The sequence below is a fragment of the Scyliorhinus torazame genome, chromosome 1, assembly GCF_047496885.1.
Source record: "Scyliorhinus torazame isolate Kashiwa2021f chromosome 1, sScyTor2.1, whole genome shotgun sequence".
In the NCBI taxonomy this organism is placed as follows: Eukaryota; Metazoa; Chordata; class Chondrichthyes; order Carcharhiniformes; family Scyliorhinidae; genus Scyliorhinus; species Scyliorhinus torazame.
In genome coordinates this window covers 156,759,924-156,778,472 of record NC_092707.1, presented here as the reverse complement: position 1 = coordinate 156,778,472, position 18,549 = coordinate 156,759,924, and the positions used below count along the sequence as shown (strand labels likewise).

The 18,549-nt window shown below is 47.8% G+C and overlaps 1 protein-coding gene across 3 annotated transcripts in view; it reads right to left on the bottom strand.

Annotated features, from left to right (window-relative positions):
* The window catches only part of LOC140415467 (arf-GAP with SH3 domain, ANK repeat and PH domain-containing protein 2-like), a 197,478-nt gene that overhangs the window by 64,846 nt on the left and 114,083 nt on the right, over nucleotides 1-18,549 (bottom strand). For all 3 annotated transcript variants that reach the window (XM_072501057.1, XM_072501059.1, XM_072501058.1), the window contains 6 exons: nucleotides 14,351-14,454; nucleotides 13,170-13,239; nucleotides 11,223-11,310; nucleotides 9,962-10,010; nucleotides 8,053-8,219; nucleotides 4,119-4,252 (listed from right to left, as the gene is read on the bottom strand). In XM_072501057.1, coding sequence (XP_072357158.1) covers nucleotides 4,119-4,252; nucleotides 8,053-8,219; nucleotides 9,962-10,010; nucleotides 11,223-11,310; nucleotides 13,170-13,239; nucleotides 14,351-14,454 — 612 coding nt within the window. The remainder of the gene's footprint in view (nucleotides 1-4,118; nucleotides 4,253-8,052; nucleotides 8,220-9,961; nucleotides 10,011-11,222; nucleotides 11,311-13,169; nucleotides 13,240-14,350; nucleotides 14,455-18,549) is intronic.

The following is an 18,549-nucleotide window of genomic DNA, read 5'->3' as shown; positions in this document are numbered from 1 at the left end:
ACAGACATAGTCATATGCAGTTTTCATTACTGCTCAAGGATTTCAGTGAATTAGTCAAATGGGCGCAGAGCCAACACTCTGCAGCAAAACATCACCTTGGCAGCATTTAGTTTCCAAAACACAGCACAAATAGCCTTTCCAGAGCAGATCTTCCATGATAAGAGAAATAAGAAGCATTCTTTGTCTGTTCAAACACAGAAACATTCTTTCAGCCCTCTGGAATAAGGTTATTGCAAATCTTTGTTGTGGAAAGCTCCCTTGCAATGGGCAAAGAATCACAAAAGGACAGGCATTTAAACCTGAAGGGAGTCAGTCTGATAAAGCCAACAGATTAGAACATAGAACATTACAGCGCAGTACAGGCCCTTCGGCCCTCGATGTTGCGCCGACCTGTGAAACCAATCTAAAGCCCATCTACACTATTCCATTATCATCCAGAATTTACAGTGCAGAAGGAGGCCATTTGGCCCATCGAGTCTGCACCGGCTCTTGGAAAGAGAACCCTACCCAAGGTCCACACCTCCACCCTATCCCCATAACCCAGTAACCCCACCCAACACTAAGGGCAATTTTGGACACTAAGGGCAATTTATCATGGCCAATCCACCTAACCTGCACATCTTTGGACTACTGTTGCAGGCAGGGCATTCCACGCCCTTACTACTCTCTGAGTAAAGAACCTACCTCTGACATCTGTCCTATATCTATCTCCCATCAATTTAAAGCTATGTCCCCTCGTGCTAGCCATCACTATCCGAGGAAAAAGGCTCTCACTGTCCATCCTATCTAATCCTCTGATCATCTTGGATGTCTCCATTAAATCACCTCTTAACCTTCTTCTCTCTAATGAAATCAAGTCCCTCAGCCTTTCCTCATAAGATCTTCCCTCCATACCAGGCAACATCCTGGTAAATCTCCTCTGCACCCTTTCCACATCCTTCCTATAATGCGGCGACCAGAACGACCAGAAGATCCCAGAATGTGTGTCGGTGCTGAGTTAGCTGATCAGAACTGGTGTAGAATAATGGCAATTGGCCTAAAGGTCATGAGGTGGTGGTGAGGAAAGAGAGACAGGTGGTAGGGGCTTTCTTACTTCTGCTCTTTAGCAGGTGTGCGTGTTTTGGATGAACATGCGATGCCCCTCAGAGCTGAATAGTCCATGATATTTACTAAAATAAGTAAAATGCTGCGGATGCTGGAATCTGAAACAAGAACAGAGGATGCCAGAAAATTCCAGCAGGTCTGCCAGCATCTATCAGGAGAGAACCCGAGTTAACGTTTCGAGTTCCTTGACTCTTTGACAGTCCTGTCCTTGTGCCATGGTATTTACTGTTGAGTATCAACATGATTAATGGTAGTTGAGGGAGGGGGTGATTTAACAAGTTGGACATTACCCACGTCAGAAGGCTTGGACAGAGTGGCCATGCCCAGCAGCCAATGTGAATCCTTGGCACGAGAACGGGCACAGGTCTCAACCAAATCTCAAGGCAGGAGCAGAGCAATGGGGAGGTGGAAAGTGTCGATATTCATCTGAAATGCTCCCGAGTGACTCGCTGCTGAGTCAGAGTAGGCAGATAGGAATCGGGTTTTAATTTTTAAAATTCATTCACGGGATGTGGGCATCGCTGGCTAGGACAACATTTATTGCCCTTCAGAGGGTGGTGGTGAGCTGCCTTCTTGAACCGCTGAAGTACCCGAGGAGTAGGTACACCCACAGTGCTGTGAGGAAGGAAGTTCCAGGCTTTTGACCAGCGACAGTGAAGGAACAGTGATACGTTTCCAAGTCAGGGTGGTGAATGAGTTGGTCAGGAACCTTCAGGTGGTGGTTATCCCATGCTACTCTTGTCCTTCTAGATGGTAGCGGTTGTGGATTTGGAAGATGGTAACTGAGGAACCTTGGTGAGTTACTGCAGTGCTTCTTGTAGATGGTACACACGGCTGCCACTGCTCGTCCGTGGTGGAGGGATTGAATATTTGTGGAAAGGGAGCAATCAAGCGGACTGCTTTGGCCTGGACGGTGTCGAGCTTCTAGAGTGTTGTTGGAGCTGCACTCAAACAGACAAGTGGAGAGCATTCTTATCACACTCCTGACTTGTGCCTTATAGGTGGTGGACAGGCTTTGGAGGAGTTAGGAGATGAGTTACTTTCTGCATCATTCCTAGCCTGTGACCTGCCCTGGTAGCCACAGGGCATGATGCAACAGATAAGTTTCAAAGTGTCATTCCAGGCGGGTTTTGCTGGGAGTTTCTCCTCGGCTCTGTCAGTGAGTTCCCCACCGCTACCTAACCACACTTAGTCACTTTTATGGGGAGTTTCTCACTGGGCTCGCCCACACTTAGAATTTTTTTCATCACTGGGGAGCTGAACTCACTGGCCAGACTGGCACCTTAGAGATCGGGCCACCATTTTGAAAGGGTTCACCAATCTCTCAGTGAGCTGGAGAGTTCTCCACGCCCCCCCCCCCCCCCCCCCCCCCCCCCACACACACAAATGGGCATTACCCCACACTCCCAAATTAGGATGCCCCTCTATAGGGTTGCTGAGGGCACCCCTTTTCTGGTGTTCCCATGCCCCCTTTCGGCCCCTCCCCTTCCAGCCCCCTTCATCCCCCTCCCCAGCCTTCATACCCTCCCCCATCTCTCCTTTCATGGGTATGGTCACCGTCAAGCCTTGACCCGTGGCAGTGCTACCACGGCACCCAGGCACTGCCAACATGGCAGTGCTCCTGCCAGTGCCACACAGGAATCTTGGTAGTGCCAGCCTGGCAGTGCCACGGTGCTCAAATGCCAGGGGAATGCCAGGGTGCCACCCTACCCTGTCCCTGACCACCCTGGTGCCTCCAATGGCCTGGGTGACCTCCCAGGTGCTGTTCCACCTGGTCCATGTTTGTGTGGGCCAGTAATGAACAGCGCCCGACTGTGGGTCTCCCTGGAGAGGCCAGTAGATTCCGGGAGCCGGTTAGATTCGACATCAGCACATTTCAGTGAGTTCTAATGCCACTTAAGCGTGCACTCCCCCGTTTGGGCGGGACGCGGCTGGTAGATTGCACTCGCAGTAAAAATGGATAGTCTAGTTCAGTTTATAGTCAATGGTAACCTCCAGAATCTTAGTCTGTCATGAGTTAATGTTAAGTTAGGGCAGTGTAACTTATCCCAAGGCATCCAGGCTGGATGAGGAGGGCAGGGAGGGAGGAACAAAAATATTATCATGTGTCCTTCACCTAAAAATTAAAAAATAGTATCAGGTAATGAGGGTCAGGTTTCACTATGTTGCCACAAGATTCAATGAACTTTCGGATTTCAGGTGTCAGCCATAAACTCAATTGATAGAATTATTGCGTCTGAATCAGAAGATTATGGGGGCCAAGTCCCACTCCAGATATTTGTTTTTCCAATTAAGGGCCAATTTAGCGTGACCAATCCACCTAACCTGCACATCTTTTGTGTTGTGGAAGTGAAACCCACGCAGACACGGGGAGAAAGTGCAAAGTCCACACAGAGAGTGACCCCACTCCAAATATTTGAGCAGAAAATCTAGGCCGATACTTCCACTGACAGCACAGCACACCCTCAATATTTCAGGAATGCTGGCTGGAAGACTCTGGCCATTCATTGGCGGCAGGAATCTCTGGTCCACGGGTTTCCCGGCGGCCAGGGGTGGCTTAGGTTGGGAGTTACCATTGACAGTGGCTGGAGCAGAGAACCCTGCTGCCAGCGAATGGCGTGCTACCTCCTGCCACCGAGAAACAAGAGTCTTGGAGGCCAGAGAGTCCGCCCCCTGTCTTTTGGATCAGACATCACAGGTGGAGGGAAAAATAGTCCCAAGGTCACTATTCAAAAGGACAGGAGACGTCTCCCTAGTAACCTGCTCATATTTATCTCTCAATCAGCATCACTAAGAACAAACTATTTGGTCCCCCTCACACAGCTATCTGTGAAACCTTGCTGTGTACAATTTGACTGCTTCATTGTCTGCGTTACAATGGTGACTATACTGCACAAGTACTTCATTGTCTGTCACGTGCTGTGGGATATCCAGGAGGTGTGATACATGTCTTGAGGGAGAGGAGGAGAAAAAGGAGACAACCAGAGGGACTGGGAGCAGAATATCTGACGTACCAAGAGTTCAGATGTGCTCAGTACGTCCAACATGAGAGACTGTATCCTGGAATAGTGTACACCCAACTCTCGATGAATCCCAGAACATTCAATGCAGGTGACAATGCCCAGATTGGTGGAGAGCCAAGTAGGATCTAGAACAAAATCAGTGGGATTATTTACACTTATTTGCAACACAGAACACCCTACATACAATCAGGTGTTACATCAACAAGGACCAGCTGCATCTAATATACCAACCTGGCTCCACCCAGCTCCCCCATTCTCCAATGAAGTCAATCAAAGATGCTAGAGCAGGAATGAAAATCCATCCAATCTCAGGGACACTTGGATCAGTTCAGCCATAGCCATTGGGTTTACAACACATGGATTCCTGTCTTCCCATCTCTGTAACCTCCTCCCTCTGAGACCTATTTAGAGAAGGAAATCGGCCATTTTTTCCAAGTGTGGCCTACATGTGACTCCAGTTCCACAGTAATGTGGTTGAATCTTTCCTGCCCTCTGTAATGGTCCAGCAAGCCACTCAGTTCAATGGATGAACAACAATGGTGGTCTTGCCAGGGAAGCCCACATCCCATGAAAGAATAAAAATAAATCCCTCCAACTCCGGCCCCTTGTACCTCCCCAATTTCTCTTGCTGTATCATTGGCAGCCGTGCCTTCAGCTGCCAGGCCACATGTTCTGGACTTTCCGCCATAAACCTCTCCACCTCGTTCTCTTCTCCTTTAAGACATTCCAGTGTAATCTCCTGCTTTGACTAACCCTTTGGTCACCTCCTAATATCTCTTTATATGGCTCGGTATCAGCTTCTATCAGATTCCACTCCTGTGAAGTCGCTTGGAACATTTTGTGATGTTAAAGATGTTGGGCGTGATTTAATAAAAATGAAACAAAGACCCTTGTCGGGCTCGTTTAGCCGGGTGTTTCCCGGCGCTAGTAGCGCCAAGAACGACACTACTATTAATGGGACTCTGCTTCATTTCTGGGCCACAGTGAGTAATGCCCTGCCAAGTCTGCATTTAGTCCCTTTTCCGGTACTAACAAGCTCCGCTCGGCAGTGCAGGAAGAGACCCTGCCAGTCTGAATGTGCCACCTGGGCACCCTGGCAGTGCCAGGGTGGCACCCAGGTGGCACTGCCCAGGTGCCAGACTGGCAATGCCATGATGCTTGGGTGGCATCGGGGGTACTAGGTTTCCACCCTGCCCAGAGCCCAACCATCCAAGGGCTCCAGATCGCCTGGGTGACCCGCTCAAGTTCCGGTCTGTCTGATCTATGTTGGTGGAGACCAGTGCTAAACGTGGTCTCCAAGCCTGACCTGCATACTTGAATATGCAAATCTGGATCCCGCCCATTGCGGGTAGGATTCAGATCTTGTCGCCAGGAGTAATGAGGTTGTTAAATTTCGCGTGCGGCCTCTCGTGAGATTTAACGACCTCATCGTGTCCCGAGTCGGGCGTGACAAGGCCGGTAGATTGCAGCCATTATTTATTTATTTTTAAATAAATTTAGAGTACCCAATAATTTTTTTTCCAATTAAGGGGCAAATTAGCGTGACCAATCCACCTAGCCTGCACATATTTTTGGGTTGTGGGGGCGAAACCCACGCAAACACAGGGAGACTCCACACGGACGGTGACCCAGATTCGGATCGAACCTGGGACCTCGGCGCCGTGAGGCAGGAGGGCTAACCCACTGTGCCATCGTGCTGCCCTCGATTGCAGCCGTTATTCAAGTGCAACAACAAGAGTCCTTTCATAAAGCACCAACTCCTCTTAGGTATCTGTAATTTATTTCCCGAACTCGAATAGCTGAGATCAGTAGCATTGTGTAGTTTGCCCAAGATCAAGTGCAATGCAACACCTAAATCTTAAGTAAGATAATTTCATTATATGTCAGTGGTTAGACTCCCCCTATGGGGATCTTCTAACTGTGGTCTACATAAACAATTGACTGACCCTTCGATGCAAGAAAGCTTCAGGTTCGCAGCTGCCACCTGATAAACCTCTTCCAAACATGGGATCCAACTGTGGTTGAGTATCTCAAAGATACACCACTGGTTAAAGCCTTTGCTCTATCTGCACCATCCCAGCCATCAGTTCAAGAACTGAAACATAGACTGGAATTTCTGATGGTTCTTCTGAAGCATTACCAATGTATCAAAAGAAAGAGGGTCTCACATACCTGGTGGAGATAGCATCTACTCAACTAGCGAACACCTAAAATCAGCAGAGGAGCAACCCCGCCTAAAATGACATACGCTACACATGGTCAATGCTAATTCTTAATGGGAGCTGGTAGAAAGTCAATAACTTGCAGATATATAGCACTTTTAATGTCCCAATGTGCTTCATAGGATTTGTCAATCGGAAATTTGACACCAAGCCATGTAAGGAGATATTAGGAGAGGCGTCCAAAGAATTGGTCAGAAAGGTAGATAATTAAGGAGCATCTCAAAAGGTAGAGAAGGTATGTCAAAGCTTAGGACCTAGGCAGCTGAGGTCAAGGCCGCCACTGTCAGAACAATTAAAAATCAGGAATGTGCAAGGGGCCAGAAGTGGAGAGATCTCCAAGGGCTGAAGGAGCTTAGAGATAGGAAAGGGGCGAAACTATGAAGGATTGGAAAACAAGGATGAGAAGTTTAAAACTGGCTGCCTCATGGTGCCGAGGACCCGGGTTCGATCCCGCCCCCGGGTCACTGTCCGTGTTTGCACATTCTCCCTGTGTCTGCATAGATCTCACCCCTACAAAACCAAAAATGTGCGGGGAAGGTGGATTGGCCACGCTAAATTGCCACTTAATTGGAAAAAAAGAATTGTGTACTCTAAATTTTTTTTTTTAAGGGTGACGAGCGAACATCCCTTGGTATAAGGTAGAATGAGCCAGGCGTCTGTACCTTTTATGTATAAGGCTGTTTTCTACCAGTCCGCATCCTCCCACACTCCCAGTAATACACTCTGCATATTTCATTTAGTTTTCTTTTTTTTAGTATAAATTTAAAGTACCCAATTCTTTTTTTCAATTAAGGGGCAATTTAGCGTGGCCAATCCATCTACATTGTACATCTTTGGGTTGTGGGGGTGAGACCCACGCAGACACGGGGAGAATGTGCAAACTCCACATGGACAGTGACCTGGGGCCGGGATCGAACCCGGGTCCTCGGCGCGGTGAGACAGCAATGCTAACCACTGTGCCACCGTGCTGCCCCTTCATTCAGCTTTCTGGTCTTATCGTTTTAGGGAAAGATGGATACAGAGAAGGAGTTTATGTTTTGGTTAACTGTTGGTCGGAACACATTCAGGTGTGCGTGAGCATATGTATTTCTGTAAGCTTGGCTGAGGTAGTACTTTTGCCTCAAGGACAAAGTCCGGCCTTCCACCTGGACTTTGAGCTCAACTGATACTAGCGCTCCACAGCAGTACTGCAATAATAGAGGCACTAGACTGAGCCAAGATTCAGACACACATTAAAGATCTCTCGGTGCCTTTGGCCCTGAAACATCCTGAAACCTGCCAGTGTGTTCCAGCCAGAGAACTCCACACCTTCAGTGGAAATGGATACAAAGAGCCCACATTGACTATTGCATGAAAATTGGGCCTAATCAGCACTTGGGTCCTGCAGGTTTCTTGGTTTATTCCTCCAAAACAGTTCAAATTTTGGTAATCAGCAATTAGAATCAAAAAATGTACTCAAAATCCAGACTTTTAAACACAAGCTGGATTAGTAGCACGGCAGTCAAGCTTTATTTTTCACACTTTGATCAAAGTAATCCGCTCAACCTCCAAAGCATGCCCAGTCAACCCCAATCACCAATAAAAATCCCTACACAAGAGCAGACACTGGGGGTGGTAGCCACTTGCATTAATGCAGGCCCCATACCCCATGCCAAAACAGGGGAGGTCAATAGACAAACAGGCTCCTAGTAGGAGTCATTTACCTGTTGCTCCACAGTCACAGCATACTTCATTTCCTGGCATACTTTTGACCTCAGCAATGATTGATTTGGTCAGTTCTTGGACCGTGTCATTGTTGCCATTGCTGATGTCTCCTTTGAAGGCGTTGTTGAGTGCCTCCTCTTTGCTGTTTTGTAACACAGAAACCCATCTGAAAGCACAAGAACAAATGTGCTGGCTATGAATATTTGAGACTGGCTCAGCCTCTGCAAATACCACAACAAGCCACGCCTGTGAGCACAGTTTTACTGAATATAGTTCAGTGCCAATCGAAACTGGGTGCCAGCAAGCTACTAAATAGATCTGTATCCAGCTGTGACCTCAATTAAGGTGCATACATACAGGCAAGAAACAAGAAGAACTTTTGTATGTGACGTATTATGCTACTGGTATCAGATGTGGCTCAAGTGGGTAGCACTCTTACCTGAGTCAGAAGGCTGTGGGTCATTGGCAAGGCCAATATTTATTGCCTATTGACCTTGAGAAGGTGGTGGTGAACCGCTAGTCCTTGTGGTGCTAGTGCACCCACAGTACTGTTAGGTAGGCAGTTCTTGGATATTGACCTAGTGATGATGAAGAAACAATAATACATTTCCAAGTCAGGGTGGGGTGTGACTTGGAGGGGAGCTTGGAGGGATGGTGCTCCTATTTGTCTGTTAACCTTATTCTTGGGGTGGCACGATGGCACAGTGGTTAGCACTGCTGCCTTACAGCACCAGGGACTCAGATTCTATTTCCACCTTGGGTGACCGTCTGTGTGGAGTATGCACTTTCTCCCCATGTCTGCGTGGGGTTTCTCCAGGTGCTCCAGTTTCCTCCCACAGTCCAAAGGTGGGCAGGTTAGATAAGGCTACGGAAAAAAGGCGGGTTGTGGGCCGAGGTAAGGTGCTCTTTCAGAGGGTCGGTACAGACTAGATGAGCCGAATGGCCTCCTCCTGCACTTTGGGGATTCTGTGATTCTAAGTGGTATAGGTTGCATATTTGAAAGGTGCTGTCAGAGGAACCATGGTGAGTTGTTGCAATGCATCTTGTAGATGGTGCACAAAGCTACCACTGTACGCAAGTGGTGGAGGGAGTGAATGCTTAATGTGAAGGGTCTCTTGTCGATCAAGCAGGCTGCCTGGATGGGGTTAGATAAGGCAGGAGGAGGGTTGTGTTAAGCACAAACACCAGCATGACATTTTTGTACTGAATGGACCGGTTCTGTGCAGTAAGTACTTTGTAGCTTCATAAGAAATGTCCCAGCTTCTTGCTGCATAAAGCCCGAAAATGTGGCCATTGCATCACAAAGTATCATTCAGTGTTGGGGTTCTGCCAAGTCTACTCAGTGGCAGCAAATGGAAACGCACCATGTTAGCAATGGCTGCCTTTGAGCCCTTTTCCTCCTGTAGCAGAACTCCAGACCTGTCTTGTTCAATAGTGTGGGGTTTCTCGATGCTCCTGGTACTGGGTAACACCCGGCTAAACGCACTCATTATGGTACTCTGTTCCTGTTTGGGTAGATCGCACCCTATAACACTATTTGAAGGGGAACAGGGGAACTTTCCTTGGTGTCTTTGGCCAATATTTATTCCCCAACCAACTAAATAGTGATTTATCTCCTTGTTGTTTGTGGGAACTTGCTCTGCATTAATTGTCTGCTGCATTTCTTCATAAGTCAACACTTTAAAATTGCCTGTAAAGCTCACTGGGACATCCCCAAGTCGTAAAGGGTGCTACACAAATGAAAGTTATTTCTTTACTGTGTAACATGCGGTGCAGTAATCACACTTACGTGTTATAAGATCAAAGCATTTTCTTTCTTCAGGATTTGGTTTCACCTGACAGGTCAGCAATACAGGAGACAATAGGTACCAGTGTAAAATGTCATACAAAAGCCACCCTTTTACTCACGCTTGACATTCTTGCTCATCCTCAGCTTGGAAGTGGTAGGTTCGATTGTCTATACAAAAATAAACACGATGTCAAGGGTTAAAGGACAGCGGAGCAGCTTCAGCGCAAAACTCGACAAATCTGAGCACCAAGCCACAACATGCGAGAGTTTGCCGCACTGTCTTTCAGATGACATATTCACCCACCCTCTCAGGTGCATGTAAAAGATTGTATGGGTGCGATCTACCGGATGAGTTATCCCCGAAAGGCAGTTCAACATGGCCGGTAGATGCCGGGGATCCCTTTTCTGGGATCTACCCGGCTTTCCACGCCTCGCAAGATCCAACGCGATCTCGCAAAACATTGTGATGTAAATCCCGCCCATTGTGGGCAGATCACTTTTTATCAAAACTGCACATTAGAGTCAGACAGATAGTCCATGATCTCCCATGATCTAACCAAGGCATTGGGATATAACCTCAGGCAAACAAATGGGGGACCAGATGCAACGGCACCTGTGGGGGTCTCCCATGGGATTGGAGGCCCCCAGGTTCTTGCGTTCTGGGCAGGGTGGCACACTAGTACTGTTGCTGCCAGGCAGCACTGTGAGCCTGGTAGTGCCCCTGTCAGCTGGCAATATGACCTGGGCACCTTAGCAGTGCCAGGCTGGCAATGCTAAGGTGCCAAGCTGGCATATTTCCCATGGCGGGGATTGTGCCCAGGGACGCCCTGTGCGGGCGAGTTGGAGTTTGGGATTCAAGAGGTCGGGACACCATTTTTAAATGGCATCCCGATCTCCTCCTGCACTGAGGAGTGCCAGCAAGCAGAGCTCCTCAGTGCAGGAAATGGGACTAAGGCTGGCGGTATCGGGGAGTTCCCCGCTGAGGGCCCAAATCTACCCAAATGGGTGCAGTGTCTTGTTCAATAGTGTGGGATTTCTCGGTGCTCCGAGTGCTGGGTAACACCCGGCTAAACGCACTCATTATGGTACTCTGTTCCTGTTTGGGTAGATCGCACCCTATAACACTATTTGAAGGGGCACAGGGGAACGTCCCTTGGTGTCTTTGGCCAATATTTATTCCCCAACCAACTAAATAGTGATTTATCTCCTTGTTGTTTGTGGGAACTTGCTCTGCATTAATTGTCTGCTGCATTTCTTCATAAGTCAACACTTTAAAATTGCCTGTAAAGCTCACTGGGACATCCCCAAGTCGTAAAGGGTGCTACACAAATGAAAGTTATTTCTTTACTGTGTAACATGCGGTGCAGTAATCACACTTACGTGTTATAAGATCAAAGCATTTTCTTTCTTCAGGATTTGGTTTCACCTGACAGGTCAGCAGCTTGAGCATGGCTGGAGGCCTGTTGATCTGAAGAAGGAGTTACACAATAAAGTGAGAAATACAGAACCGGAACAAACAACAATAACTTAAAACCAATCACAAAATGTTTATTTCAAATCTCTTCCATTGTTGAAGAAGCCAGTACTTCTTCCCAGGCATGTTGTTACGAGAATGTATTCCTTTGATTTTTCAACTTCAACTGACTGGAAATGTAAATTCAACTGAGATGGAGAAAACTTACTAAAACTGCAAGGCCACATTCCAGGGTGGGGATGAGAAACAAACAAATCATCCTCAGGAGAGTATGAAGAGAGAGACATCAGGCATGATTTAGTGGCTTTGCCGCACCCAACTTGGTGACATGACAAGGCCGTTGATCTCACAAGAGGCCTAGCACGAGATTCGTGATGCTCAAAACGCCTCTCGAAATTTAATGAAATTTCACCGGATGTCGCGATCTGGATCTCGCTCTCGCACGGTGATATACAAATTAGCATTAAGGATCAATTACATATGTCCGCGCCATATTCTGGCACTGCCACCTGGACACCCTGGCAGTGCCACCTGGCACCCCAGCACTGCCAGCGTGCCAGGCTGGTAGTTCCAGTGTGCCCGAGTGCCAGGTTGCCCGCGTTAAGGATCAATTCCAGGGGCGCCTTGCCTTAAGAGGTGGGGGGGGGGGGGGCTCGTGAACCCTGTAAAGGGTAAGTCGGGTGCAGTGGGGTAGCTGAGGGGAGTCAAAAGATCGGGTGGCATTTAAAAATGGCACCCCAATCTGCGTGCCATCTTCTTGCACTGGTGAGCTGAGCTGGTCAGTGCAGAAAATTATGCAAATGCAGCCTTGGCGGGGAATACCCCGCAAGGCCAGACCAAATGACAAAGTGCCATTAAATAGCCGGGTCAACACTCCGCTAAGCGCGCCCAAAAGTGGACTTTGTTTCTGTCCCGTTAAAATCATGCCCATGTCTGTATCCAGACACCCATCAAACCTCGTAACTGGATAAGGAAGAGACATTAAAAATGCAAAGTATTGGATATTGAAACAATGGCTGCTACCCAAAACATCTTGGAAATACATAGGCAGGAATTCTCCAGCCGTTGCGATTCGTTTTTCCCGCTGGCAGCGCACCCTCTCCTTCGGGTTTCCCAGCGGCGTGGGGTGGTTTCAAGGGAAAATCCCATTGGCAAGCGGCAGGAAAACAGGATCCCACTGCCGCGAAACGTGCAGCTGGAGAATCCAAACCATAAGGGGTTAAATATTTCAAGGCGCTGCCCTGCCCCAATCCAGACAGCTCAACAAATCAACACAATGGGTAAATGCCACAGGACAGTGGATTGAACCATGTCCGAATGGCCTAAGCTTTGACAATAAGTCTCCACATATTATCCTACCATCAATTCTATCACAGCCATTCCCAATTCTGACTCCATTCAACGTGTACACACATATCCCACCGTGGGATTCCTCAGTATCAATAATGCATTGGGGCCCTGGCAGACTTGTTTTCCCCTTTAATGTAGGAGTGATGCAGAAGCATGTAGCAATCCCAACACTCCCACTCAGTGGATCAAACCTGGAGCATTCCTGACGTGGGTGGCTCAGCAAACCACTGAAAAAGGATGTCTTGCAATAAATATCTTGGGAGAGCAGCACAAGTCATTACTTCTGAGATTTTGTATAACGGAGCCACAAAAAAAAACTTTAAACTATTATTGATTTAAATTTATATAGGAACCCTTTTGTGTCATGTTTTGAGGGAGGATTCTCATTAAACATTTAATGCCTGTGTCAATAGCAAAATCTAAAAGCAAAGCTTCAGAAATAAGTGCTTTATTTACTGCGCCATCTGATGTTATACGGTTTACTTATGTTACTGTTTACTTACAGTGCTGTGCGATATTGTGAGGTAGCCATATTTAACTCCACACTTCCTCTTCTGCCACACTCTCCGGATCCTGAAATTTGTGAGAGAGAGAGCAGAATTTGTACCAGAAACAACAGCTTTACAACTGATGGGTCGTACGGCAGATATGATGGGCCATGGAGCGGGCATCACAGGCATTTCCACAGAGTTTTCATTTTTATCAAGTCAGGTCCAGAAACAATTACTATCACAGGATTGGCATTCGGAACTACTGGAGGGGAAGCAACTGGCATGAACAAAATTGCCCGGATTCATCCAGGAATACAGTTCATAAATGGTGAACGATTTCCTATACTAGAGTACAGCTTTTAGAAACTGAGAAATCAGGTGGAATTGTCTCCTTTCAATGGGACAGGGAGGGTTGTGGAATATGTTAGGGTGTCGTATCTTCACTGACCATTCGAGTGGATTCAAGAGACAACTAGATGTCTTTCTGGTGAAGGGTTTAAGAGGCAATGCCGCAAAGATCATAGAACCCAGCAACAAAGAAGCAGGCCATTCAGCTCACCATGCGTGTTCAGTTCTACAAGGGCTGCTTAATTAGTCCCATTCTGTTGGTCCTTCCCCAAAGTCCTGTAAAAGCCAATTCTCCTTTGAAAGTTAGTCTTGCATCTGCTTCCACCACCCTCTCAGGCAGTGCACTCCAGGTCACCGGAACCTGCAGCCTTCAAAACAATAAGTTCTCCTCACCTCATCCTGCCTCATTTGCCCAATTTTCTGAAACATATATCCATTAGTTACTGACCCCCCCCCCTGTCTATGGAAATAGTTTCTCCTCATTTTTTCCATTGAAGGGGCAATTTAGCATGCCCAATCCACCTAAGTTGCACATCATTTGGGTGTGGGGGCGAAACCCACGCAAACACAGGGAGAATGTGCAAACTCCACACGGACAGTGACCCAGAGCCGGGATCGAACCTGGGACCTCAGTGCCGTGAGGCAGCAATGCTAACCACTGCAGCACCGTCCTGCCAGTTTCTCCTTATTTAAACCCATCACGATATCAAGAATCTCAACCAGATCTCCCTTTTCTGTTCAAAGGAGAGCAGTCCCAGCTTCGTGGGTAAATTGTGATGATAAAAGGAACAAGTGTTTTTCAGGCCGAGGACCTGGTGCTCTCGGAGTCTCTTCCCAATTCTTACCCATCGCTCTTTTTGTTTAGGAAGCCAGATTTTTCTGTACCATAGAGACGGTTTCCTGGAAGTGGGTGTATGCTGTAGCCAGAATTTTTCCTGTTCAAACATTCCTGTAAAAAAATGCAGGAACAAAAAGCTTAAAGTCGGACATTGAAAATGGAACTGAGCAGCCCATTTCATCTCAAGCAGCATTACAAGCCCACCAACAGAATCATAGAGGGAACCACTATTAAACTCAACCCATTCAAACTTAAGAATTGGCATGAACGGGAACACTCATAAATATCAAACATTGCTGTAAAATAAAATGATTCCATCTTTAAATCATTGGAGTAACATGGGAGAGGACATATGGACAAGATTATATGGACAGAGAGCTCTCAATGTACTTTGTTTCCTTGCATGTTTAATCAAAAGATAAATATGAATGGTGCAGGCTATTCAGTCCATCCTATTGCTGCCACCCAGAAGGAATTAAAATTGCCACTAACCCCCTGCTACAATGGACTGGATTCTCTGGTCTCCAGCCGCATGTTTCTCGGTGGCGTGCCGGATTCTCTACTCCCATCGCTTGTCAATGGGATTTCCCATTGAAGCCACCCCACACCGCCGGGAAACCCAAAGGCGGGGGTGCGATGCCAGCGGGAAAAGAGAACACCGACGACCAGAGAATTTCAGCCATTTTCTTCCAAATCCAACCATTAATGTTCCTTAACCGGCACCTCATCAACATACTGTCCTTGAACAGCAACATTCTTAGATACACAGTCATAATCCTGGCTTGGAAACATATCGTCGTTCCGTCACTGTTGCTGGGTCAAACCCCTGGCATTCACTCCCTAACAGCACTGTGGGTGTACCTACACCTCAGGGACCGTAGTGTTTTGAGAAGGACTTCATCCTCCACAATAAACATTCACTCCTTCCACCTCTGATGCATCATGGCTGTAGTGTCTATCATCTACAAGATGCACTGCAGCAACATGCCAAGGCTTCTTTAATGGCACATTTAGAGTTTGCAGCCAGGGTCTAATTAACCTTTCCGTTACAGAGGCGGTGGGCTGGATTTTCCCCTATTGGTTTTGAACCCCACTAATCGAGCTCAGAAATCCACCTGTGCTTTTTCTCAAAATTGGCCACTTGATGATCAGAAGACAGACTTGCCATCCAGTTAAGTTCAGTGAGTAGCGTCTTAAAGCTAGAGTGCCATATGGGGCCTTCCAAATTGAAAACAGTAGCTGGATGGCATTCAAGGTAATTAAGGGAGAGTATGTCGCAAAATGTAGGCACCCTCCCTCTTTTTCAATTATAAGATGTAATTTCAGCAGTGAAGCCACCACTGTGGGTGAAGAGAAACCCCTCCACAGGGTGACCCATGGCTGCTGCTGAGCCCCCGATGACAAAGAGGGCCTCTAATCTCGCCCGGTGAGTTTACCCCTCCCCATTCTGCTACTGGGAGACAACCGCTAGGCAGATGAACTATCCCCAATGCCTGCTGGTACCTGTCAGCCCATTGGAATATATAAGTGGCTGGGGGAGCAGGGAGGCGAGCGGGTGGTGACGATCAAGGAGAAATGGGAAGCGGAGTTGGGAATGGAGATCAATTGGGGAGTATGGAGTGAGGCACTGCGAAGGGTAAACGGGACCTCCTCTTGTGCAAGGATGATACAGTTCAAGGTGGTGCACAGGGTACATATGACGCGTGCGAGAATGAGTGGGTTCTTTCAAGGGGTAGCAAATGAGTGTGAGAGGTCAGCGAATCATGCGCAGATGTTTTGGGATTGTGAAAAATTGGGAAGATTCTGGGCAGGAGTGTTCGCGGTCTTAGCCAGGATAGTGGAGGAGGGAGTGGACCCAGACCCTTTGGTGGCAATATTTGGGGTTTCAGAGAAACCGGAGCTCATGGAAAGGAGGAAGGGCGATGTCATGGCCTTCGCCTCTGATTGCACAGCAACAAATTTTGCTGGAGTGGCGGTCGGCATCGCCACCATGGGTAGCAGCTTGGTTGGGTGACCTATACGACTTCCTGCGGTTAGAGAAGATAAGTATGAGTTAAGGGGCTCAGCAGGGGAGTTCAAGAAAAGGTGGGGGATGTTTGTGACCGTGTTTGTACAAACTGTATAGTTGATTGCTGGGAAGAATGTTTCCCGGGGTGTTTATTTGCTGTAGCCTACTTTGTTACAAGTTTGAATGAAATGCGTTTTAAAAAAGAATAAATCAGCCCATTGGAAAATCCCAAAGGCCTTCTGTGGTGGTATGTATTAGGGGTAGTACGGTACCCAGTGATGCCGAGAGGCTATTGGTTGACAGACACTGGATCCGGATTGGATCTGCCGCCTGCTGGCTCCACCCAGTAAGACGGAGTATAAGAACCCGGGTTCTCCCAGCAGCCGCATTCTGTAACCGAGCTGCTGGGGAACAAGTCTGCGTAATAAAGCCATCGATTGACTTTATCTCTTCTCGCCTCGTGAGTGATTGATTGTGCTACACCTTCAACTGGTTCAAGTGACAACCTGTAACAAGCATCCCCATCCTGTCTCCAGAGAAATGGTTTGATGGCAGGATGGATCCGGGAAACCAGCATATCACCAGCAGCAACATTTTTAGCTCCCGATAGCCTCTGTTCCCAGCTCTGGCGAGAGTTAAAAGTTCTGCTCTGCACTGCTTGCCTCAGTTCATCTGCCACCCAGAAATTCATTGGTGCTGTGGTCAGCCTCAATGCCTTCCTGACCTGCTGTCCCATCAAAAACTCAATATAAACCTCAACGCATGGAGAGATATGCTGTGAGTCTCTTATCTTACACCAACACTTGCTTGCCTATCACTGCCCCTCCCTCCCACCCTGTGCTTGCCAGCATATCCGCTCCTGGTAGCTCAACTAAAATATTTGTGTGAGCTTAAAGTTCTTTCATGGCCTCACACTCCCTCGGCAGAATTTTACAAAAATTTGTCAGAGTGTCAGGCTCCTAGTGAAAACCAGCTCATTTCTCTCCAGCCAGGTGGGGCCTGCTAAGAATCTGAAATGCTAGCTCCACAGAGATTTGGCGCACACTGCCCACGGACACCGAGGACCCCCCACAAGCATCGGGGCAACCCCCCAGAAAGTATCAGGGCCACTTCATTCCCACCCTCCCACCACCGTGGAACTATGAGGGCACTCAACCCCCTCATAGGAATCAGCCCACCCCCCAGCACACATAGGGAAATACTCCATTGGGCTCCCCAGAGGGCCCACTCCTAGCACTACCAACCTGGCGCTTGGGGCAGTGCCAACCTGTGCTGGGCCAGTGCATGTCCCTCTCCCGCTGGGGGCTATACTTATGTTGGTGCCCCTGATGGGTTCCCGTCGACTGATTCCTGTTTTTATAAAGCAGTTGTAAACCTCGCCAACGTGAACTGAATATTGAAATAAATAATCAGTGAAGGGTGGAGCATGTGGCTGGGAAGCCCTTTAATGATATGTAAATGTATTAAAATATCTTGAAATGAAGTCCCCACCCTTCCTGGGCAGGAACCTCCTTATGACACCAGCAAAGGGCATTAAAAATCGGTAAACTAGATCTCTCTGACAGCGAACACGGTCTCAAATCGCCCCCCCCCCCCCCAAATCTCTGCAAATCTCATCCAGCTTTACAAATGTCAGAACCTCTCCACTCTGGAACACACCAAAGGCGGATGTGCCTTCAGCTGTCAGAATCCCACACTCTAGAATCCCCTCCTTAAACTTCTCCACCTCTATTACAAAATCAAAACACTCAGCAGGACTGGCCACATCAATGGAGAGAAACAGATTTAGTGGGCCAAAAGGGTAGACTGCCACTTAGCTCCAAAATTCCTGCCCTTGAGCTCCATATTTCCCTCACCTGGACTTCTTAATCAGGCCTGCTACTAGTAGCAGCTCCCGGAAGCGCCAGGTAAACAAAACCACGGTCCCTTTTTACAGCACTACGTGTCGTAAAGCAGCAAGTTTAAATATCCCAGCCACTTTGACAGGAGAGAAGCCAATTGGGAGGGAAATGGGTGGTCGGGGGTGGTGGGAGAGCTAGTTGGGCTGGAATGAAAAGACAATGATGCAAGATTTGCGATTGTCGGAACTGTCACTGAAGTCCTGAAGTCCTGCCCTCAAACTCCCTGCCCAGTCACATCTCCTTGCACCCTTCCTTTTACTGCGTGTCTTTGGAACCCCCTCTAACCATCTGTCATTC